Genomic DNA, 20,830 nt, shown 5'->3' on the forward strand with positions numbered 1-20,830 from the left:
AAATCCAGATGTAGCTGGCACTTCAAAGAGTGCCACAGGCCCTTTTAGGAGTCTGTATTTACCACCCAATCCTATTGGGTGGTAAAATACCGAATTCAGGTGTACATGCACATCTGTGCATGTACACCTGTGCCATGTGACACACAGGCATGTATGTGTGCCACATGGCACACAAGCCTGGAATTGGGGTGGTACAGGGTGTCAAAGTGACACCCCGTTCCCACTTGCAGGATTCGGTATTTACCGATTCGGTAAATACCGATTCAGTATTTACCGAATCGGTAAATACCGAATCTGTAAGATTCGGTAATTGTAAAATAAAAATTACCTACATCTGCCTCCTTCCTATTTACCTACTCTTAAATACTGAATCGGTAAAATTCGGTATATAAGAGTAGGTAGGTAAATCGGAATTACCTACATCTAGCCCTTGATCTCTTAGGCCAGATGCTTAAAATTAATTTTGATTTCAGCTTTCTTAGTTTCAAAAGAAAACTTATTTTCCTACTGTCAACTTGAATACATACAGTTTCACAGACTCTACATTCCTGCACATTTCCTTTATGTTCAATCAAAAATATTTTATCATGGGGTCTGGGATATAATGATTTTGTACTTGCTAAAATATGTACTAGTATTCTTAATGATTCTTCTGTTCCTTTTAACATATAATTGTTTTCCACAGGTATTTTAACAGAAAGATAACAGAAGAAGAGAAAAATAATAAATCCATACCTTGTTCAGAGTTTGCGCATTGGGTCATAATCATTTGAGTTGTGGAGGTAACCTTGTTTCCTGTTGTTTCATTTTTTGTGTCTCTTCAAAGTAATAGGAGGCTGAATGGGTTATTAAGATTCCACATGTGTGAAATTGATCATCTATTGCATTCAAATTTAATAGGAAATTAGAATAGGCACTTGCTATAAAGTTTTCAGAATATATCTTGGTTATTTTAAGAAGTGATACACGATTAATGTTTACAGATTTGGTTTATATGCCTTGTGGTTTGTAAGTTAAGTGTCTTCAGTTATTTTGCTCGATCAATGCTGGAAATAGTACTTTTGTTTCTTGCATGTATTAAAAAGTAAGGCTTAGGCCTGACAAAAGGTTTATTTTGCCAGGTTGAAATGGCAGTTTTAAAACTGCACTACAGCGTGTATGCCCCTTTATGGTAACGTATAGAGAAATACTACTTATAAAATCCTTCAAATAAACGTGAACACAGCCAATTTTATTTTTGGATAGAAACATGATTGAATCTGCACAGATCTGCTGCTGGACCATTAATGCCGATATACGCTGTATGGACTCTCCTGTCAGTTTTGCACTTAAACATTTGGAAAATTAAAAGCTAAAATGCCTTATTGCAGTATCAAATCGGATTGCTAAAGACCCTCTTACCTCTGTCAGTGTTCACATTTATACTTCAGCTTTATTTCTTATTTTATATCAGAAAGTTTCTCACGTGGGGGCTCTCCCAAATTTAAACATGAAATGCACCTGCGAAACGAAAGGGAAAAGTTAACAGAGGTAAAGAGCTGAACAAGGGAAATAAACTACGGCTCATATAAAGCCCTTTTAATCTGTGTTCCTGGTGTGATCTGATCTAGGGGTTGCAGGGGTAGGGCCAGGGGTCGCGGAGGAGAAAGAAAGGAGTTGGAGCTGCGCCCCCTGACAACCCCTAAATGACGTCCATGCATTCTGGATTCTCTTCTTTAGAGAATTTGGCTTTCATCATTCTGGTAATGTAGGACCTGCTAAAATGAAACCATTTGGACACTGATTTAAAGTCAGAAGAAATAGATTTAACACTTCATTCTCAATGTCTTCACACCAAAACAAACTATTGTTGCTTGTTTTGACAGTATGATTTTGCACTGATTTTTTAAAATACATTTTTGACTAGATTCAATACACCGATGAGGCACCTTGTTCGAGCAATGGGCCATATTGGCTTACAAAGAGATTAACTATGATCCAGTTACAAAATTATAAACTTGTTATTTTGGAGATGATTAGCCGATGAGAAGACTCATGTGCCATTCAAAAAATCGTTGGCAATTTAATAAAAGAGTTCCTCTCTGGTGGCACCATGAAATATTCAAGTCTAGCTGTGAGCAGAAACAAATTGGCAAGTCGGTAATAGTGCCTCCGACAATGTTATGGAAATTAATATATATGACTTTATACCCAGTTTGTAGCCATCATAATGTTTTTCTTGACTATCAAGCTTCTCCCTTGAAGGTTCACGGGGTGATTTAGCACAGCAACAATCACAGTCCTTGAAAATAAACAGATTAAATTACAGTTACGAAAGTTTTTTTTTTGTAGTGCAGTTTTATTTCAAGTAATGTGCAACAAATAATAGCCCCCCATCCATCATACGTCCTTTGCTTGATACAGAATATCCACATGTAATGATGAGGTGGAAGAGGTGTGGCACCGCGGCTAGGGCTTCTGACTCCGGAATCTGGGGATCACGGTTGGATCCCCGGAACCGGTGGCAGATTAGTCCAGCACCATGTGACTCTGGGCAATAGCTTGCTTAATCTTCCCGACGGCCCCCAGTGCCTTGAGACCCTTACGGGTGATTGTGTGTTTTACAAATGCGGATTATTATTATTATTATTATTATTATTATGATTGATCCGTTCCTGACCATACGTATTTTCCAACGTGGGGATAGTCTCTTATTGGGAACAATAGTGTAATACACTGGGTTGATGGCTTATTACAAAGGCATGTGTACCGCCTGTTCACCATGCTTATTGCACAACTGATTAGAGGCTGTCAGCCTAGACCCATTCCAAGCGAGTTACATTGAGTTGCTTTAACTTGAACAATAAATATATTTACTGTTTAGAAAGATTCAAAGTTATTTTAGAGCTTTGTCAAATCACAGATGTTTTGTGGCTGCTATGTAACAGCTGTTTCACAATGTGATGCCCATACTGATCCTGTTAATATTGTGTGCCTTTTTTGCTGTGTACAAATGTAAGATACACGTCACATTCACGGAATGTAATTGTTCTTGTATTCCTTATTATTTTATAGAATTTGTCTCCATGACTTCCCATGTGGACAATGTCCATGATCCTCTTTGCCTGTGTCGTACGGGTAAGGGATGGACTTCCACTTTCCGCTTCCACGGATTTCCACCAGAACAGGGACTTTGCAGAGTGCAAAAGAAAGCTGAAAGCTCTATCTGTGTCTCTAGCTAGGGGTCCTGATCGCGGCACCGCAGAAGGATGCCATCTCAGTATACAGTAAGGAGATGATTGCTGTTTTTCTAACACTTAATATTAACATAGAATTAAAGTGCAAATGATATCTTCATGACTTTGCATGTATGACATTTGTGAAAAGATGTTGGTTAGATAATACAGAAACGAATCAAATCCACTGTAGTGTAAATACGATAGTTGTGGTTACAAAATACTCCATCTGGAATGCTCATTGTTCCTTGTCCTGATCTCCATCTTTTACAACCAAGTTGTGACTCTGCTTTCTCCAGTTCAGGCCAGAAAACTGCTCTAAAAATATGCTAATGTTTTTAAAAACTTTCGGAGCCTTCTGTTTTTTCCCACCTAACTGTTAGGTAGGCAATGCGTTTAGAAACTCCTCCCTCTTCAGAGGAATGTTTCACTTTATTTTTTTGATAGGAATGTTCCTATTTCTGCTCCACCTAATGTTTATAGATCGAACAAACATCTAGGGACCATTTAGAAATCCTTCCATTGCCATCTTTCCCACCATTTAGTATTATTCCCCACTGATTCTTGCTATTGGAACACCCATCTATGCAGTCTTTGGTTACTCACAGAGACAGTCATGAACCTAATCTCTTGCATATGGCTTGATTAAACATCTGCAGCACCCTAGTAACTCATAGCATAGGACTCCCTCTTTGTACACATGTGCATCATCTCCAGGACACAAACGAGTCCCACTGACCCATACACTTCAAATAGCCATCCCTGTAGTATGCTGTTGGTTCTTAAGATATTTATAAGATAGATATACATTTATCCAGGCTGTGGCGTATCAGATTTATACAGGATTGGTGCATTTGTGTGTGCACATTGATATATAGATTCAAAACAATCTACAATAATGAATGCCTTTAGAATACACACATGTGTAGAATTCTTAGGTATATGCTTGCAGGCTCAAAATATCTAACTGGAATACAGAAGCATATCCAACCATGACTTGGCCTAACCCTGAAATGCTTTCCATTTCTTTTTTTTTTTTTACAACAAATTTTATAGAATTTTGACAATGACCTTTGGCTTTGTGGGCCGGCAAATAAACACAGGATGATTATCTCAATATATCCATAGGCATTAACAAGAACCTGCACGTCGCCCCCCTCTTCCCCCAGGAATGCAAACACAGTGACACATAGCATCGACGTCAACTTGAACAATGGTCACCCGCTTTCCTACCCCTCTCCTCCGCCCTCATACGTTTGAATCTCCTCATCCATCCATGATCTCAAGGAGCGGCCAGTGTACAGCACAACACCTCTATGATCTACCCATCTCTGTCTAATCTTTGGGTGTTTCAGCGGACATTCCTGGACTGGTACACAGCGACCTCGAGACCCAAACCTGTGCAATGATCCATCCCCTTTTACCAGGTCACGGTGTAAGGGGGGGGCCTCGACCTTCCATGTCCTGAGCATGTCCCACTTTGCCAAGGTCAATCCCAAACCATTTCACTTTTTTTAAACCACAAGCATTATCATTGTTAGTCAAACTAGTGAATCAATTGGACTCGTCCCAAAGAATAAATATTGATATTTCAAGTTTTTGACAGGCTGCCAAAACATGCTTTATGAGATTTTTCTTAATTTGAAATACAGATTCAAATCAAATTGAGTGACGTAAATAAAGATAAAATATGTAAAAACATAAAGTGCCTATTGATTGAGAGCCTATCGCAAAGTGTAATGTGCACTTTACAGATAATAACAAATAAAACAGAACACAAAGACAGTAACATACTGCCTCCTAGACTCCTCTCTCTCTCTCTCTCTCTCTCTCTCTCTCTCTCTATGTATGTATATATGTGTACATATATATATATGTATGTATATATGTGTACATATATATGTATGTATATGTGTCCATATATTTGTATGTGTATATTCCAGTAGATGTGCCATTGCATATTATAATTGACTTACCCTCTTGATCACTTTCCCAATCAAGAAGGCCATTAATTCACCCAGAACATAGAGAAATTAGACTTATAGAAAATTAGCCCTTCTATAAAGAAGTGGCTGAAGCGAGCTAACCCTCGAATGTTGTAGGGGGGTACTAAAGCAGCAAATGAAAAGGCGTAAGATGTTTTGATTACATTGATGTGAAAATGATAGCTTCACTAAAGGTCCTTCTCCCTCTCTCTGCTAGATCTTGTTCTAAAGGGTTTCACCTAAATTCAACGCAGTAAAGAGGCTATAAAGGAAGAAGCCTGGTGGCCCCTCATCTCGAGCACTCTAAATTGGAATGGGATTGCTCCCACCTGCTCCTTTTATGCTAAAAATACAATGGTCAGCCTTTGCTGCAGAGTAGTGCTTCCCAGCAGATTTCTTATACGGAAGCAATTTGCAGATCATGGAAGTCCTGCTCAGCCAAATTAGCCATGCACCACTTCCTGTCTGAGCTGAATAGTGCCTTAAGAGCACTCCCAAGTCAAGAAAAACTTCAAATTTGTACTGGTACCCTCCTACAATTACATGTGTTAATGCACTTACCATTCTTCCATTGACGCATGCAATTGTAGGAGGATACTCATTTTGCCCTGGATATGAAAGGGCCCTATGGAAAATAGATACGGATCACCAACCAGTATATTAAATGGTTCAAGATATTAAAACTCTTGTTACATTTGAAGACTATATGATAAATTATTACGCCCTGATGAAGTCCACAGGCAGTGGACGTAACGAGTTGGCTGTTTTTATGTAAATCCTGTGAAAAATAAAGGACACTTAGGAAACAAGATTGTTGTGGATTGGGCTGACTGGCTACGGAAATTCTCTTTTGCGGTGCACTTCGCATTGCTGGATAGAACTATCTTTGATCCTTGGTTCGCTCTCTGGAAACAGCGGGAGCAGTGAATTGATATATTTAGGACTGTGTTTTGGTTATTGGGAAGGAGGTGCGGTTGCCATATTGGCTCGCTGTTTTATTTTGTCTTTTACATACCTCATGCAGTATTCTATCATTCAAAAAGGTCAAGTTTTGACAGAAAATATAATGCGATGTTAATTAATTTGAGGCAAGTATGTCTGAATCGGAGATTTCAAAGGGATATTCTGGCAAGTAGAGCCATTAGATATGCGAAACAGGTGTGTCCGATTGTTCATGTTTTATATTCCCATGTAGCACTATGATTTAGTATCAGACTTTAGAGTACTACGAGAGCGATAATTTACCATTAGGTTAGTATCCGAAGTCTGAAATAGTTGAGGGTATCAGATTTCCTCTCCCTCTTTTAGCCGAATGTTCCAGAAGAGTTGTAGTCAGACTTGGGGAGAAACAAATCTAGCTACTCGCTCATCTGCATATATGCATAGAATTGATGGACCAAGTCGAGGTGGTTGCCTGTTTGAAGGATGAATATAGGTAAGTCCATGGTGCAAACATCACTAAATCCTACCAGAATAAGAAAGGAGTAACGTGGTTTGATTCCCAGTGGAAACTACTAAAGGGGAAACTGAGAAGAACATGATCGAGGCGGGATGGGCATTTCGACAGTCAGCGAAAGAGTGAGCTCAGTAGAGTCAATCAGAAATATAAGTTACTAATTAAGCAGAAAAGGCGACATTTTTATTTGTTGAAAAGTGGCAAATTTTTTTAAAGGTAATTCAGTTTAAAAATGCTAAAAAACATGGGGAAGCTTGTGCAAGATGGTTCAGACTTGCATATGGTAAAAGTCAATTGTGTGGCTCTCGAAATTAAGTGGAGAGAATTTCTTGAATAGAGATATAGTAATTGGGTACTCTGATCATTCTATAATAGAGTATTCTTATGGCGAGGATTTTTTTTTTTGTATATCAATCAAAAAGATCCAGGGAACGATCACCTTATTGAGGCTGACTAGGGCAGCAGGTCTAGATTATTTGCCCTCTAGACTATTAAAGTTAATAGTGATTGGTGGGCCACCCTGGTTCAAATATGTTTGTGAAAATAATCTATTTCCCTGTAAAAGTTTCCAATGCAGCCAGTGAAACAAATACAATTCTTTTGATTATACATGCATTTTATAGCATTTCAATAAGTAATGCCAGTCTTTGGCCAAAAACATGATTTCATTTCCCCAAATGTAAAGGTATCCCTCAAAGGTAATTCTACCATTTTTCTCTTTCTTCAGTTTTCACACTTTCGGCGATGTCTCCTGCATGAGTATCTGCTCAAGCAGCTATCCTGCAGCCCTAGCGTTCTGCTTTCTGGAGGAGCTACAGTGGAAATTTATCTCCACATATGACAGCACAAGCATAAGCTTGGCATCCAGGCCTTATGCCTTCTTGGAATTTGGTAAGTGACTTACCTGGCTTTCATTGCTGTATTTCTCTATTACAAAACATGGCCCACTTTTTATAAAGGAGTTGTTTTCTTCTGCTATGCTATATGAATGCCGGCAGAGCTATGTATTCAAAATATGAACTCTTTTAACTTAACGTATGAAATTATTCCAATGTTCTGGTGAGTTTTAAGAAAAGTGATTCACTTTCCTTAAGCACCTCTCGAGCTTACACTGGAAGAATGACACTGTGGGTAGGTATATTTTCACTAAGGGACTCCATGTTTTTTCTTTAAAGGAAAACACTCATGAAGAATGTAAATAAATTAAAATTCATGCGCCCCTCCTCCTTCACACCTTTTCTGCCTCTGTTCTTTCATACATTTAAGTAGTATGATCCATGTGAAAAGCATGAGGAAAGGCATCTCATATCCTTATAATGCAATATGAACATCAATCCAAATGAACTGCAGTTAGGACCTTGCCAAGCTACCGTCAGTCTAGTTGTGCCATTCAGACTCAGGTAGGCACTGACTATTAAAGTGAGTTTTGTTCATTGCAGTTCATAAGAAGGCAAAATGCCCACAGCACCTCCTATCTCTTATTCAGTAGTAAGTGGTAGTCAGTCCTCACTTTGGATCTCCAACAAAGAGCAGCAGATGATAGCGTGCAGCCCTGATCCAGTGCTGGTTCTTTGCTTTACCAGGCCCAGCAGCCTGAACTCTTAGTAAGCACTAATGGCAACAGGTCTTGCCTCTGCATCATGGTGCAAAGGACCAAGTTCAAATATGCCAGAGACAATGTAGGGTTTCCACCTGCTACTAAATACAGTTCAGAGGATTAAATAGCACTGGGCCCATCTGGTCCATCTCGTCCATCAGCACTATCAAGCAATCACTATCAGAAGTACAATAGAGCACAACACAAGTTACAAAAGGAACGCTCTGCACACCACGCATCATACTCACTCTGTCTGCTACTGGACTCTTTAGTTTCTGATTTGACCAAAAAATTTGGAATTCTGCAAGGTTACAATATGAGATTCCAGTGAGAGACATGCTTAACTTGGAGAATGGATTTATATCATGAAAGGGGTGGTATGCACACCATATTTCTTAAATGTTAGTCTTATAATCAACCTTCTTAGCGTATTGCGTGCAAAACTGGGATTTGCTAGCCCTAGCAATGTAAATAATACTGAAGTGGGGAGCTCAGATTCCACGCTCCACTCCCAGATGCACTGCATGAACTGGATAAACAATCCAACCAACTTTTCAACGTTCCACATTTCTCCAAATTAATCCAGTGATCAACAGTCTTTCCAATGTTTTTTCTCCTTTTCCCCACATCCATAACATAATGTATTTTGGAAACTTTTCATATTTGCGTGTGCCCATCCGGACTTCTTCGAAAATACGATCCAAAAGACAACAGGTAGTTCAGAGCAGCATCTCTTTATTTCAAACCCAATGCATTTCGGGCTGTAACATCAGCCCTTCGTCGAGGGTCACTATAAAATGAATTACAGGGAAATTCATCATTACCAGATAAATGACGTTTTCCAAAACATACACAAGAATCTGTACTTCAACATTGAATTTCGTGTTTCCAAGAATCTAAAATAGTGCCTAATCACCATGATCATTGTAATCCACCCTGCAAGCATGAAAATCAACATGAAATAAACATATACTACCCCATGTCCCCTTTAGTTTTATGGTGTCACCCTCTAACTGCACAGAGCATACTCTAAATTCACCTTTCACTTTCTACTAAATACCATTCTTCCTCTGTACTCTAATAACTGGTTTATATTCTACACCGAGCACAAAGCTGTTCAAACCCTCTTTACACGTTCCTTTTTCCCATGTTACCCCTCTCTTTCGATAAATGCGGAAAACTCCCCATTTTAGTACAATCTGTATGAACCGCATTTCTCTTTGCACCCGTGTCCCTACGTTCTGAATAGCTCAGTTTGACGCTTTACCTGCTTACTCTTTTTCTTCTGGTCGCTCGGCAAACGCTTTCAGCAACCAAGGAATTCTCGCGTGCCTGGCAATGCATTTAAACCCTATTAAGAGTCTACATGCTCCGCCCCTCTGTAAACCAACCAACCGATCACCTTCAACTACTTGTGCTTCCTTGTGGACTACGTGACCCACCGTAAGCGCATGGCGGAAAGAACATTGGTTTCTGGGATATAGATATACTTGATGAATGCAGCTGAAGCAGATGCTGTGGTCACTTTCATTTCATGTTTAGAAATGGCCTGTTAGCTCTGTTTGGAATGTATTCTCACCCTTCCCCCCCTAATGATATTTCTAGGTGCTGGGTTGGTCAGTTTGGACACTTTCCAAAGGCCTATTCTCTGAAGGAATTAATTGACAAGTTTCCTTCCTTTAATCTGAACTCTGAGTGATTGAATGGTGATCAGAACTTTGCAGAGGGAAAGTTGATTTTCAATGAAACATCAACACTGGGTATCTCACTGAAAAGCCACTTCATTTTCATGGGTGCTGGACATCCAAAATCAATCAATCAAAATATTTATGGAGTGCACAACTACGAAACAAGTGTCCCGGCGCTAGGGTAAGTTGGCCACCAAAGAAGACATTTACAAGTAGGCAAGATCAGACAGCCAGGTTTCCAGGTTGCGTTTAAAGAAGCCCTCATCTTTCATAGATTAAGAGGGAGAGAATTCCAACCCAGAGCAGTGAGAAGCGAAAAGGAGGAGGTGCCCATCTTTTCTATTTGATTTTAGGGACATATGTCAACCTGTCATCAGAAACATGCAAGGTTCTTACTGGAAGGTTAGGTGTAATCCTATTGGCCAGGTACTGTGACCCTGTCTGATGGAAGGCTCTGTGGGCTAGCATAAGCCCCTTGAACTGCACACTCTCACGGACTGATAGCCAGTGCAACTCCTTGAGGTGAAGATGGATAGGATCACTTTTCTGAAGATTTAGTAAGAGCCGGACAGTGGCCTATACCAGCTGAAGTCTCCTAAGTTGGTAAGCCTCAAAGGACAATATTAGCATAATCCAGCTGCGAGGTAATGAGGGCGTGTATTACCATTTTCTGGCACTGCATGGGTAGCAGAAGTAAGAACTGTTTTAGTGATCTAAGAAGACTTAAACCAACTCCTACCAGGCTGTCCACCTGGCGGCCAAAGGACAGTCTGTTATCAAACTTTACCACCAAATTACGCTCTGTCGTGGCCGGGGTGTGGGTTGGTGGAACAGAACTGGGCCAGTAATCACCGTTCCCAGAACGGAAAGGAGTACCCAAGGCCAGAATTTCAGTTTTGCTTGTATTGCACTGTAAGCTGCTCATAGGCATCCACTAAAATACCACTGAAAAGCAGGCCCTAAATGTACACTGAGCCTTAGAGATGTTCCTGTCCCATGTTGAAAGCATCTGTGTGTTGTCGGCAAAAGACATCAACTGTGTGCTGCAGGATTTCCCCAAGACTGCCTACAAAGTCTTATCATATATCATATTATCATGTAAAAATGTGTCCTCATCCTTTAAGAAGACTAATGTTATGTTATGTTAATGAGTATTTGTAAAAGTGCACTGTCACCATGAGTTTCCTGGCGCTGGTAGGAACACTGAGACTGAACAGAGGGATTTTAATGGGGGTGTGAAAACAACAGAGTTTTTAGGGGATTCCTAAATGATATAAGAGAATGTGAGGATTTGATGGGAAAAGCTGCGGCCACCCAATTTGGTGAGTTTGAACCGGGGAGTGACTAAGAGCTGGAGAGGAGTAGATCTCAGAGTTCGGGAAGGGCAGTAGGGAGTAACCAGGGACTTCAACAAAGCGGGAGAAGGACCAGTCAAGGCTTTGAAGACCAGGCAGCCAACCTTAAAGGCAATTCTTTCGTTGACTGGTAGCCAGTGTAATTGATGTAGTAAAAGTTTGGCCGACTGCCATCTGGGGATTTTAAACGCCAGTCTGGCAGCCTGGTTTTGAATAATCTGTAGCCTAGACAGCAGGGATTTAGAGAGGCCGAGGTACAAAGAATTAGAAAAATCCAGACGGGACAGCACCAATGCTATTAAAACTTGTAGTAGGGCTACAGGGGTCAGTAGGTGGGCGGCTTTCCGAATCCTGTGCAGTTGGAACATGCAGGAAGATGTTACGCCACTCACCTGAGCCTTGAGAGGGAGCTCAGAGTCAATTATGACGCCGAGACTCTATACACAGCTGGCAGGGGAAGGGGATGAACCAAGCTCAGATGGCCAAAATTGCGGGCCCCAATGGGACGCGCTTCTCCCAGGAAGGAGGAGCTCAGTTTTCCCAGGGTTGAGCTTTAGCTGATTTTGGTTCATCCACTGCTGGATGTGTAACATGACCGCCTTGAAGTTGGTGATGGCGTCAGGGGAAGAAAGGGGAAAAATAATTTGTAAATCGTCTGCATAATTAAATATGGTGACATCCCAGCTGCCTAGGGAGTGGATAAGAGGCTGAAGGTACAAATTAAAAAGGAGAGGGGAAAGGGAAGAACCCTGAGGAACCCCACAAGGAGAAGGTGCACTGGTGGCGCTAAAGGGGCCCAGACTGACTGCTTGGGATCTGCCCTCCAGGAAGGATTTAACCCAGGACAAAGCAGGCCCACGGACTCCGGCGGACTCGACACGGTGGAGTAAGATGTTATGGTCCACCGTGTCGAATGCCGCCGACAAATCCAGTAGGACCAGTGCCTGGGGGAGGCCACTGTCAGCATTACATCTGAGGTTGTCCAGCACGGCAAGGAGCACAGCCTCAGTGGAATGGGCTGGTCTAAAGCCGGCTTGGTTCGGTTCTAAGAAGTTAGACTCCTCGATGAATTGCGAGAGGCAGGTGGTCACGTGTGCCGCCAAGATTTTAGACAGGTAGGGCAGGAGAGAGATGGGCCGATAGTTAGCGAGGACAGCTGGGTCTGCGGCAGGTTTTTTTAACAGAGGCACCAGTACAGCCTTCTTAAAGGATTTAGGAACTGTGCCGGAGATAAGGGAGGTGTTAAGTAAAGGTAAGATGCAATGCGGGAGAGTGTGACAGATGTCGCGAAACACAGAGGGGGGGCAGCAGTCCTTGGGGGAACCCGATTTCACCTGAGTGGCTAGCTTGGCTAAGGAGACAGGGTCAAGGATAGGAAAACAGGCCAAAGTGGAGGTGTTGATGGACGGGACTGCGGCTACTACTGAAGGAGAGGAGTGAGGAATGGAATTTTTAATTGCCAGGATCTTGTCAATGAAGAAGGTGTTTAAGGCACTACAAGACTCAGCAGAAGGGGCAGGGTCGAAAGTGTCCTGGTGTCCGATGTTAGTTCGCTAAGGACCTTGAATATCTCTTTGGATTGGTTGGGAGCTGTAGATATTCTATCTGAAAAATAGGCAGCCTTGGTTGTAATAATGGCTTTTTTGTATGCCCTCCGTGCGAGCACATACACTTCCCTGTCAGAGCTGAGATAATTACGCCTCCTTCTACGCTCCAATTGGCGCAGCTCAAGGTGTTGTGACTTTAGCATTGGGTTAAACCATTTATGAGATTTACTGTGGCGTGAGCGGGGGAAGCAGGATAGAGGAGCGAACTTGTCACTAGCGGTGGTAAGCCAATGGGCAATGTTGGCGTCCAAAGCATTAACGCCTGAATTATTGCTAGGAGGGGGCTGAGTCTCTGCAAGAAAGGAGAGAAAAGCAGAGGAATCAAGTGCATTCCACTTCCGAGCCATCCCGCCCTCCCGCAGTGGTGGCTTGACCAGACCCTCTACAGAGATGGACGAGTCGATCATGAAGTGGTCGGACCAGACGCAAGGGGAGATATTCAGCCCAGTGAGCGATACCCCCTGCGTCCAGATGTGGTCAAGGATGTGGCCACCAGTGTGGGTGGGGGTGGCGACATGCTGGATCAAGTTTAGGCTAGAAAGTGCCTTGAACAAGTCAGTAGCGTGGGGGCCTGCGTCAACATGGTTAAACCAATAATTAAAATTGCCAAACATGGTGAGACGAGCAGAGGAGGTCATCAAGGCGGTGAGCTGTTCACTGAGGACAGCAGGGAACAGGGGCATGGAGGTAGGAGGACGATATAGGACAATGAGAGTCAGAGCGCCCGCTTCCGTTGCCTAGCTGATGACTAAATTGTCAACCTCAGAAAGACATAGAGAAGAAGACGCGATGAATGTCAAGTCTTTCCGTATAATTGCCGCTACCCCCCCGCCGCGGCGGGCTGCAGGCCGGTTGGCATTCAGCATATAGTAGTTAGGGGGCAGAGCGGCCAAGATATCAGGAAGGGAGAAGTCAGAAAGCCAGGTCTCAGTGAGCAGTAAAACATTAGGGTTTTCAGCTGTCAGTAGGAGAAAAATATCAGCGTGGTGTTGGGGAAGTGAGCGAGTATTAAGATAGAGTATACGAATAGAGGTTTCAGGCGGAGTAGAGACCACCAGGGGTTTATAGATAAGTCTGGGGGAAGGTATATCCGCCGAGATACCCAGAGTAACAAGGGGGTCCCAGACTGTAGACTGGAGGGCGCAAGGGGAATGCTACAGGCCCCGGAGTGTGATGGAAGAGTAAGTAATAGGAAGGGCAGCGCCCTGGGGCCCTGGGCCCGTCTGGCCGCGGACGGGCGCAGACGGGCTGGACTTTGGCGCGACTTTGGCGGGCTGACGGCGTGCCCGCTGCGCCCGTCCGCTGCGCTCCCTGTGAGGGGGCGCCATTTTATAGGGCAGATGGTGTGAGGCTCCGAGCGCTAGACCGCACGCCTAGTGAGCCTCCTCACCCAAGATGGCGGCCAACTGCGAGTCCCGGCAGGACTTTAATCTCCTGCAGGGCCGAGTGGTGAAGAAGGGGAGTAAGTGCAGCGCAGAAAACGCCCAGCGCGCAACCCCAGAGGTACCTGCACAACAAAAAATATTAGCAGCATAAACGATAAAATTTCATTAAAATGCGCAAATTGCCTCTAGCAGATAGCGTAATTCCCATAAACTCGCTCTGGTCAATTTCGAGCGTCCTAATAAATTACTTTTGGCGATAACTGCCATCACTAAATTTTTTTTCTTATTTTGCTGGAACTTTTCCTTCATTGTGGAGGCCAGATTTTACTGACTGACATACTTCATTTAATGAATAAAACATTTCACTGAAACACACTGTACTTTTGTTTAACATTTTTAGGTCAGCAACACTGCATTTTAGGTCAATCTGGCGATAAAAATATAAACCTGAATAATTGGCACTACTCCGCATATTCCAGTGTTATGCTAGAAATATACATCTCATTTATTGACCGTTGTTTGCAACTCCCAATCGTCATCCACGGTCGTTGCCCCTTACCCTCTTCTCTGGCATATTATAGATGTAGACCATATATTGTGCAGTGTGACAATACACAGTTACAGTTGCATTTTAGAAGATCTATCTCTCTTGTGAGTTTAATGTCTTACTTAGCATCAAAGAAATCATCCAGTACCATCTGCTTCCTGGCAAGAGTCAGGCTTTAGGGTTTTGTTTAGTATTCACCCACCTGGCATTTGCCTACCCTAGTTACAATCATTGTACAATCTGTGCCAGCTACTCATGTCCTAGTATTGATTGAACATCAGACTATAAGGACATGGAAACGGAAGAACTAGTTGAAGAAAATAGTGACTTGTAGTTGGGTTAATGAGGCCAGCAAGGGAGCAGGGGTGTGAGCAAAATGGGAAGGCATGAGCGAAGAACAAGGAGTTTACAGATTTCAGAAATGTAGGTCTTTTAAAAAATATTTTCTAGCAGACTAGGATTTCTGAAGTTTTAACCACCCCCAGATCATGTAGTCAAGTCAATTGCTAAGAATATTTAGGCATGCATTCTACTGGAAATTCCCACACTGCTATATTTTATAAACAGTAATGTTATAATGGCTGTAATAACTGTTTTGTTATAAGGTTATGTCATTTTGCAAAGCAGTGTTTGATAGATAGCGGGGGCAATGAGAAAATGTGTTAAAACGAACCCAACAAGGACGTCATCACTTGGGGCTCCCGTTAATAATAATAATAATAATAATCCACATTTGTAAAGCGCACATTCACCCGTAAGGGTCTCTAGGCGCTGGGGACGGTCGGGAAGATTAAGCAAGCTATTGCCCAGAGTCACATGGTGCTGGGCTAATCTGCCGCCGGTGCCGGGGATCGAACCGTGATCCCCAGATTCCGGAGTCAGTCGCCCTAGCCGCGGCGCCACACCGCTTCCTCAGAACATTGAATGGTTGTTAACCACATCAACATGTTTGTCATTTCTCTTATTTGTATTTATTTCTGGAATTCAACTGTTTTTACAACTGTCAGACACTTGTATACTCTCCTCTTTCCAGAACAGCCTCAAACATGTATCTAGGTATTAGTGCATTCTTGTGCAAAGGTGAGGCCCTTTTGACCATGACTTTGCATCAAACCGCTGTATGTTGGACACAGACCAAGTTCTTTGCCACCCTCGTCCACATTTATATATGTATGTATAAGCACAGGCACTCAGCCATGTGTTTTTCCGAGTTGTTCATATATTATTGCTGTTGTCTGAGTTTTTTTTAGCAACCTTATGTTCACTAATATTAGATCCATCTGTGATTAATAACTATTGATAGTTAACTTAAGTAGCCTGTTTCTTTGCCTCCTCTTTTATCATTTGGTGTTGTGTCAACAGCGTAAGCTAGCAGTAATTGTCCATGATTGTCCATAACATAATATAGCATTGTCAGGCACCCAACTTTCTTTGTGAAATCCAGAAAGAATATATGTAATCCCTTTCAGTATATCTGGTTGTTTACATCATGCCACACCCACAATTAAAGACCCTGTATAATAGATGGACTGTGTCTAACTGACTTCAAGGGTGAGGAGTAAGTAGTCAAAATGTGTTTATTCCTTAACTCATCTCAGACCTTCGAAGTCAGATTCTTAGTTAGGTTAAGGTCTAGCAAATATAGCCTACCATTGTTTGGTGAAAGTGCAATAGATGTATCCTTTCTCCAAATGCTACCATGGCTTGGCTGACTCCTCCTGGTTTCATTCCAAAAGTTACAATAGATTGTCTATATATCTACAGTTTGTTTCTCAGGGTACATTTGTTGGCCTTCCTCCCTGGACAAGGCTAAAACGTGTTCAGTTACTGTAGAACAGCATATTTTCAAGAACATCCACCCGAAAAGAGTGTTATGAATAATAACCTTATACATTTAATAATTTGCTATTTTAATTATCCAGGATAATGAACCACTTCTCCAGTCCAGCTTTAGAACAGGGTGATGCATCTGGCAGGGGTGCATCCTGCCCCCTTCCTTTTTACCCTGTACGTTAACAAACTTAAACAGATATTGGTAGAGGGGAGTGTTGATTGTCCGCAAGTTAAAGGCAGACCCCTACCTGTCCTGTTATATGTGGCCAATGTTGTTGTTATGACAAAAACAGCCAGAGACCCACAAGCCCTTATAAATGCATTTGTGGGCTTTATGGAAGGGTTAGAACGCAGCACCAATATTAGTAATTCTCACGTCGTAATCACTGGCCCAAATAACACAAAGACCCAATCTTTCAAGTTTGGCCTGTTGCCCCTTACAGGTGTCATTAGTTTCCCATATGTAGGGGTCCTGTTGATGTCAATCTACGCTGGAGCCCCCTGCTCAAAGGGAAGTTGTCTGATTTTGATAGGACCAACACGGCTGTATGGAATTATGCCACTAGACTGGGTAGAAACCCAATTAGCGCCCTTCTGCAAGTTTTTTGCGCCAAAAACATCCCCAAGGCCATCTATGGGAGTGTGATTTATGGCCACTTTAAACACCATCTCCTACAGGTGGCAGGGAACAAATTCTTGAGATGTCACATCTGTGTCCACCAGAGTACCCCCTAGTGCCTAGTCCATGAAAAATTGGGGGTCAGTTATCTTTCTGCTACCATTTCTCTTGGCACCCCTCTTGTGCTGGGTTGATATATTGACCAAGGGAGCCTTTGCTAAATAGAGCAGTTTTACAAGATTGTTTATCCCTTGACTTTGCATTGCATATCCCATTGCTTAGGTATGTTAAGACTTTAACTAACCTAGGAAGGGTTTGCCCCGATAAAATCATGAAGCAGACCGAGATTGGGTCAAAGATAACTTCTTTAAACTTAGACAATTAGAGAGAGAATCTGTGGCTGTTCACAAGGCATCGGCCAGGAAGCATTTGTTACTTAAAACTCATCCTCTTGTATTGACCTTGAGTAGACATAATGAGGGTCAGTTGGTAACATGTCCCAATGTCCGGCATGGGGAGCGCATGATCATGGTGTGTGCTGTGTCCTGATAGGCTGAGTGTTCCTAACTTCATGTGGTATCCAACTTGATGGTGTTTAGGGGACGCGTGCCCCTCCGACCATGCACGCTTTATTGGGCCAATCTCCCTGGACCATTGTGGTGTCGCTGCCTATCTGTGGGAATAATATGGGTCTTTCCTGTTTGCTCGTTTGTTTTGCTGGTTATGTGCCACCCCACCTGTGATCTGTCAATCAGTTGCCTCAGGCCTACTTTGCAGGGTCTGCCTGACCACGCATTTCTGACTCGCGGTTGGTGGAGATGGCATATCAAGTGATTTTGACAACAGTGATTCAATTTTGTTTTTATGCACACGTGTCATTGAGTACATTGACATCAATATGAATACACTAGTCAGATGGACTCTGAGGTATATAATCAGTGGGCCTGCCCAGAGATCTATCAATAATAACATTTTAATTCTGAAAAAGAAAGGAGTTCAGTAAAGAACATATCAGCCAATTAGTAAAGAGAGAATGGTTTATTGAACTTGATAAAAATCTGCAGGATTTTTCCAGGTGAATTGCTTAATCACAGAGTTTCGTTTGCCTGGCCATATGGTAAATTGGACCAGTCTTGCCTGAAATTGTGTCTCCATTTGTTTCTAACACTTTTTTTTGTAACTGTTTCTACGGACCATCAAACAACTCCCATTTCCTCAAAAGAATAAAATACCTCTATTTGGGAAATGGTGTCTTTCGGCCAGGAAACAGTCTTGCTAAATTAACTTTCCGCAGCACATAAATGTGCAAGAATCATGGCACCAACAAACCTGGAACTAAACAATGTTAAAGAGGCTTGCGTATGATTTTGATACAGATGACAGTGCCTTTTCGTCTTCTGATGGTCGTAGGAAAGCAGAGATCTGAATGTTGTACAACATTCTCAGGAGAGTGGGCCGGAGGGGAATTACTGTCTGTCAAGGTGGCAGTGTTTACAGTCCTCTGTGACCACCCAATACAGCAGCAGTCCTGTCACAAGCTTTGAAAGTAAAATATATCGAGTGGCGTACTTCCTGACTGCCTTCTGTGATAGGTAAGTCCTGGACAGTCGAAATACGATCTAAATTGACTTTGACTGCACTGCTGCTTGAAATGCAGAATATCCTATTAGTATGCCTAGATGCACATCTAAGGTTAATTTCTTTCGCTGATAATAATGTACTGTGAATTGCAAAAAACAGTTGGTCTGGCTTTAATGTACTTTAATGTGTTCTTGCCTGCAAATACAGGCATGCACATATGCTGCTTAACACATTAAGTCCAGACGTTGTAGTGTAGTTCCTATGTTCCAAATAGGCTCTGCGCATTGGAATAATATATCCTATAGATTTGACGTAGGACTGAGGTCGACTAGGTCTCTATTGAATATATTAAACTTAATTGTGAGTGCCAGCTAGCTCAGAGGTCACTAGAAACGTTCTCGAATTATCAAGAAGGGATTAGTTTCTTACAACAGCATAAACATGACAACTATTTTTCTCCTAGAATAAACGTATCTTCAGAGTCGTGGAAACAATAGATAGATATTTTACTCAGTCAATCATGCATGCTTCGTTTCATCAGAGGTGCAGAGAAAAATAGAGAGACGGGTGTTTTCAATAAAAGGATTTATTGAACAGTCTTCTTTCTCTTGCAAGTAAAGTGAACTGCTACAATCGTAATACTGGTTGCAAAGTATAATGTGTACAGCGTGAAGAGTATTATAAAATAATACTGTAAAAGCATTGTATGGTTTCTAAGCCATAGATAAATACATACATAAATAACAAAGGCTAAAAGTACTCCACTGGTGCTTCTAAAATATGCCTACCCCAATGTACCTAACCTAAGTCTAGTACGAGGGAAGAAGTAAGTGTGGTGTAGCATAGGTTTAGTTTATTTGCCAAGAATCTATCCAATATTTCTCTGAGGGTCCAATCAACTCCCTACCTTGGTTTTAGAATGAAGGAGGTCTGGTATCTCTTGTCTCGGGACTCGATTTCCCAGCATCCCGCAAGGGGAGCTTGGAAACACTGGAGCTAGATTCTCGGCGAGAGAAAGGACAGCTTCTCGATCAGTGCGTCAGCTGGAAGGTCGGCTTCCTTCGGCACTTGCTGTAGCTGCGTCGGGAAAGTAGATAGTCGAGCTGCTCCGAACCACTGTGTGCTTGCTAGAGCAAGTGTAGGCATATTTATACCTTGAAGATGCCTAGTTTGATGTAAAGTCGGGCATAATAACGTCATCAAAGAACCCAAAGGGGATGGTAGTTCTTTGAAAATTCCATGAGTTTTTGGACAAATCAATATTCAAGCAAGGGGATGTCCCTGACTGCTTAAGCCGATTTTTACAAGAAATTGTTGTGGCTTTTTGGAACGGGTGGAAGTAGCCATGCCTGTATTTGGGCAGCATGGGCTATGTCTAAATATGGTTATGATTTCTATGCCTATATAAGGGCAATGTGAATTGTATCTATATAAGGGCATGAATCGGTAATTTTCACTCTGGTCCTAAAACGCCATACAACAACCTATTGCCTTTCTTGTTACCTGGAAAAAGTAACTAAAAAGGGTTGCATTTTGTATAGAATGCATATAAGAGATGAAGAACTGAATATGACAAACAGTGCAGCAATGAGTGAGTTTTCTTTTCACAAATAAAATAGTCCCCTATTTTTCTGAATAGTACCACAAATGGCTATTAACAGATAGTGAGTGAGAAATACTCTTGTGAGACAAATTTACTCTGGTCCTAAAACGTCCAGTCCACTTTATTATGTTCGACATTACTAAATTCTAAGCATTTAAAACCTATCTAAGGCATCAAAACCCCACCCAAAACGGTTGTACAAGAAAACAAGCATTTGTGCTGTATGTGTTTCAAAAGCAATGTTTTCATTCAAAGCATGTAGATTGACAATGGAAATGCTATCAGAATGAGTCATGAAATTACATTTACGAAATGGCTCTTAAATACAGAAAAAAGGTTTGAGACCATTCCATGACAGA

General features: G+C 42.0%; 1 protein-coding gene across 6 annotated transcripts in view; it reads left to right on the plus strand.

The window, feature by feature from the left end:
- SEC22C (SEC22 homolog C, vesicle trafficking protein) overlaps positions 1–20,830 on the plus strand; it is a 205,348-nt gene that overhangs the window by 41,957 nt on the left and 142,561 nt on the right. For all 6 annotated transcript variants that reach the window (XM_086941103.1, XM_086941100.1, XM_086941101.1 and 3 more), the window contains 3 exons: positions 686–782; positions 3,055–3,266; positions 7,384–7,547. In XM_086941103.1, the coding sequence (XP_086797229.1) occupies positions 3,076–3,266; positions 7,384–7,547 (355 nt within the window). In that variant the 5' untranslated portion in view covers positions 686–782; positions 3,055–3,075. The remainder of the gene's footprint in view (positions 1–685; positions 783–3,054; positions 3,267–7,383; positions 7,548–20,830) is intronic.

The sequence above is a fragment of the Lissotriton vulgaris genome, chromosome 10, assembly GCF_964263255.1.
Source record: "Lissotriton vulgaris chromosome 10, aLisVul1.2, whole genome shotgun sequence".
NCBI lineage: Eukaryota > Metazoa > Chordata > Amphibia > Caudata > Salamandridae > Lissotriton > Lissotriton vulgaris.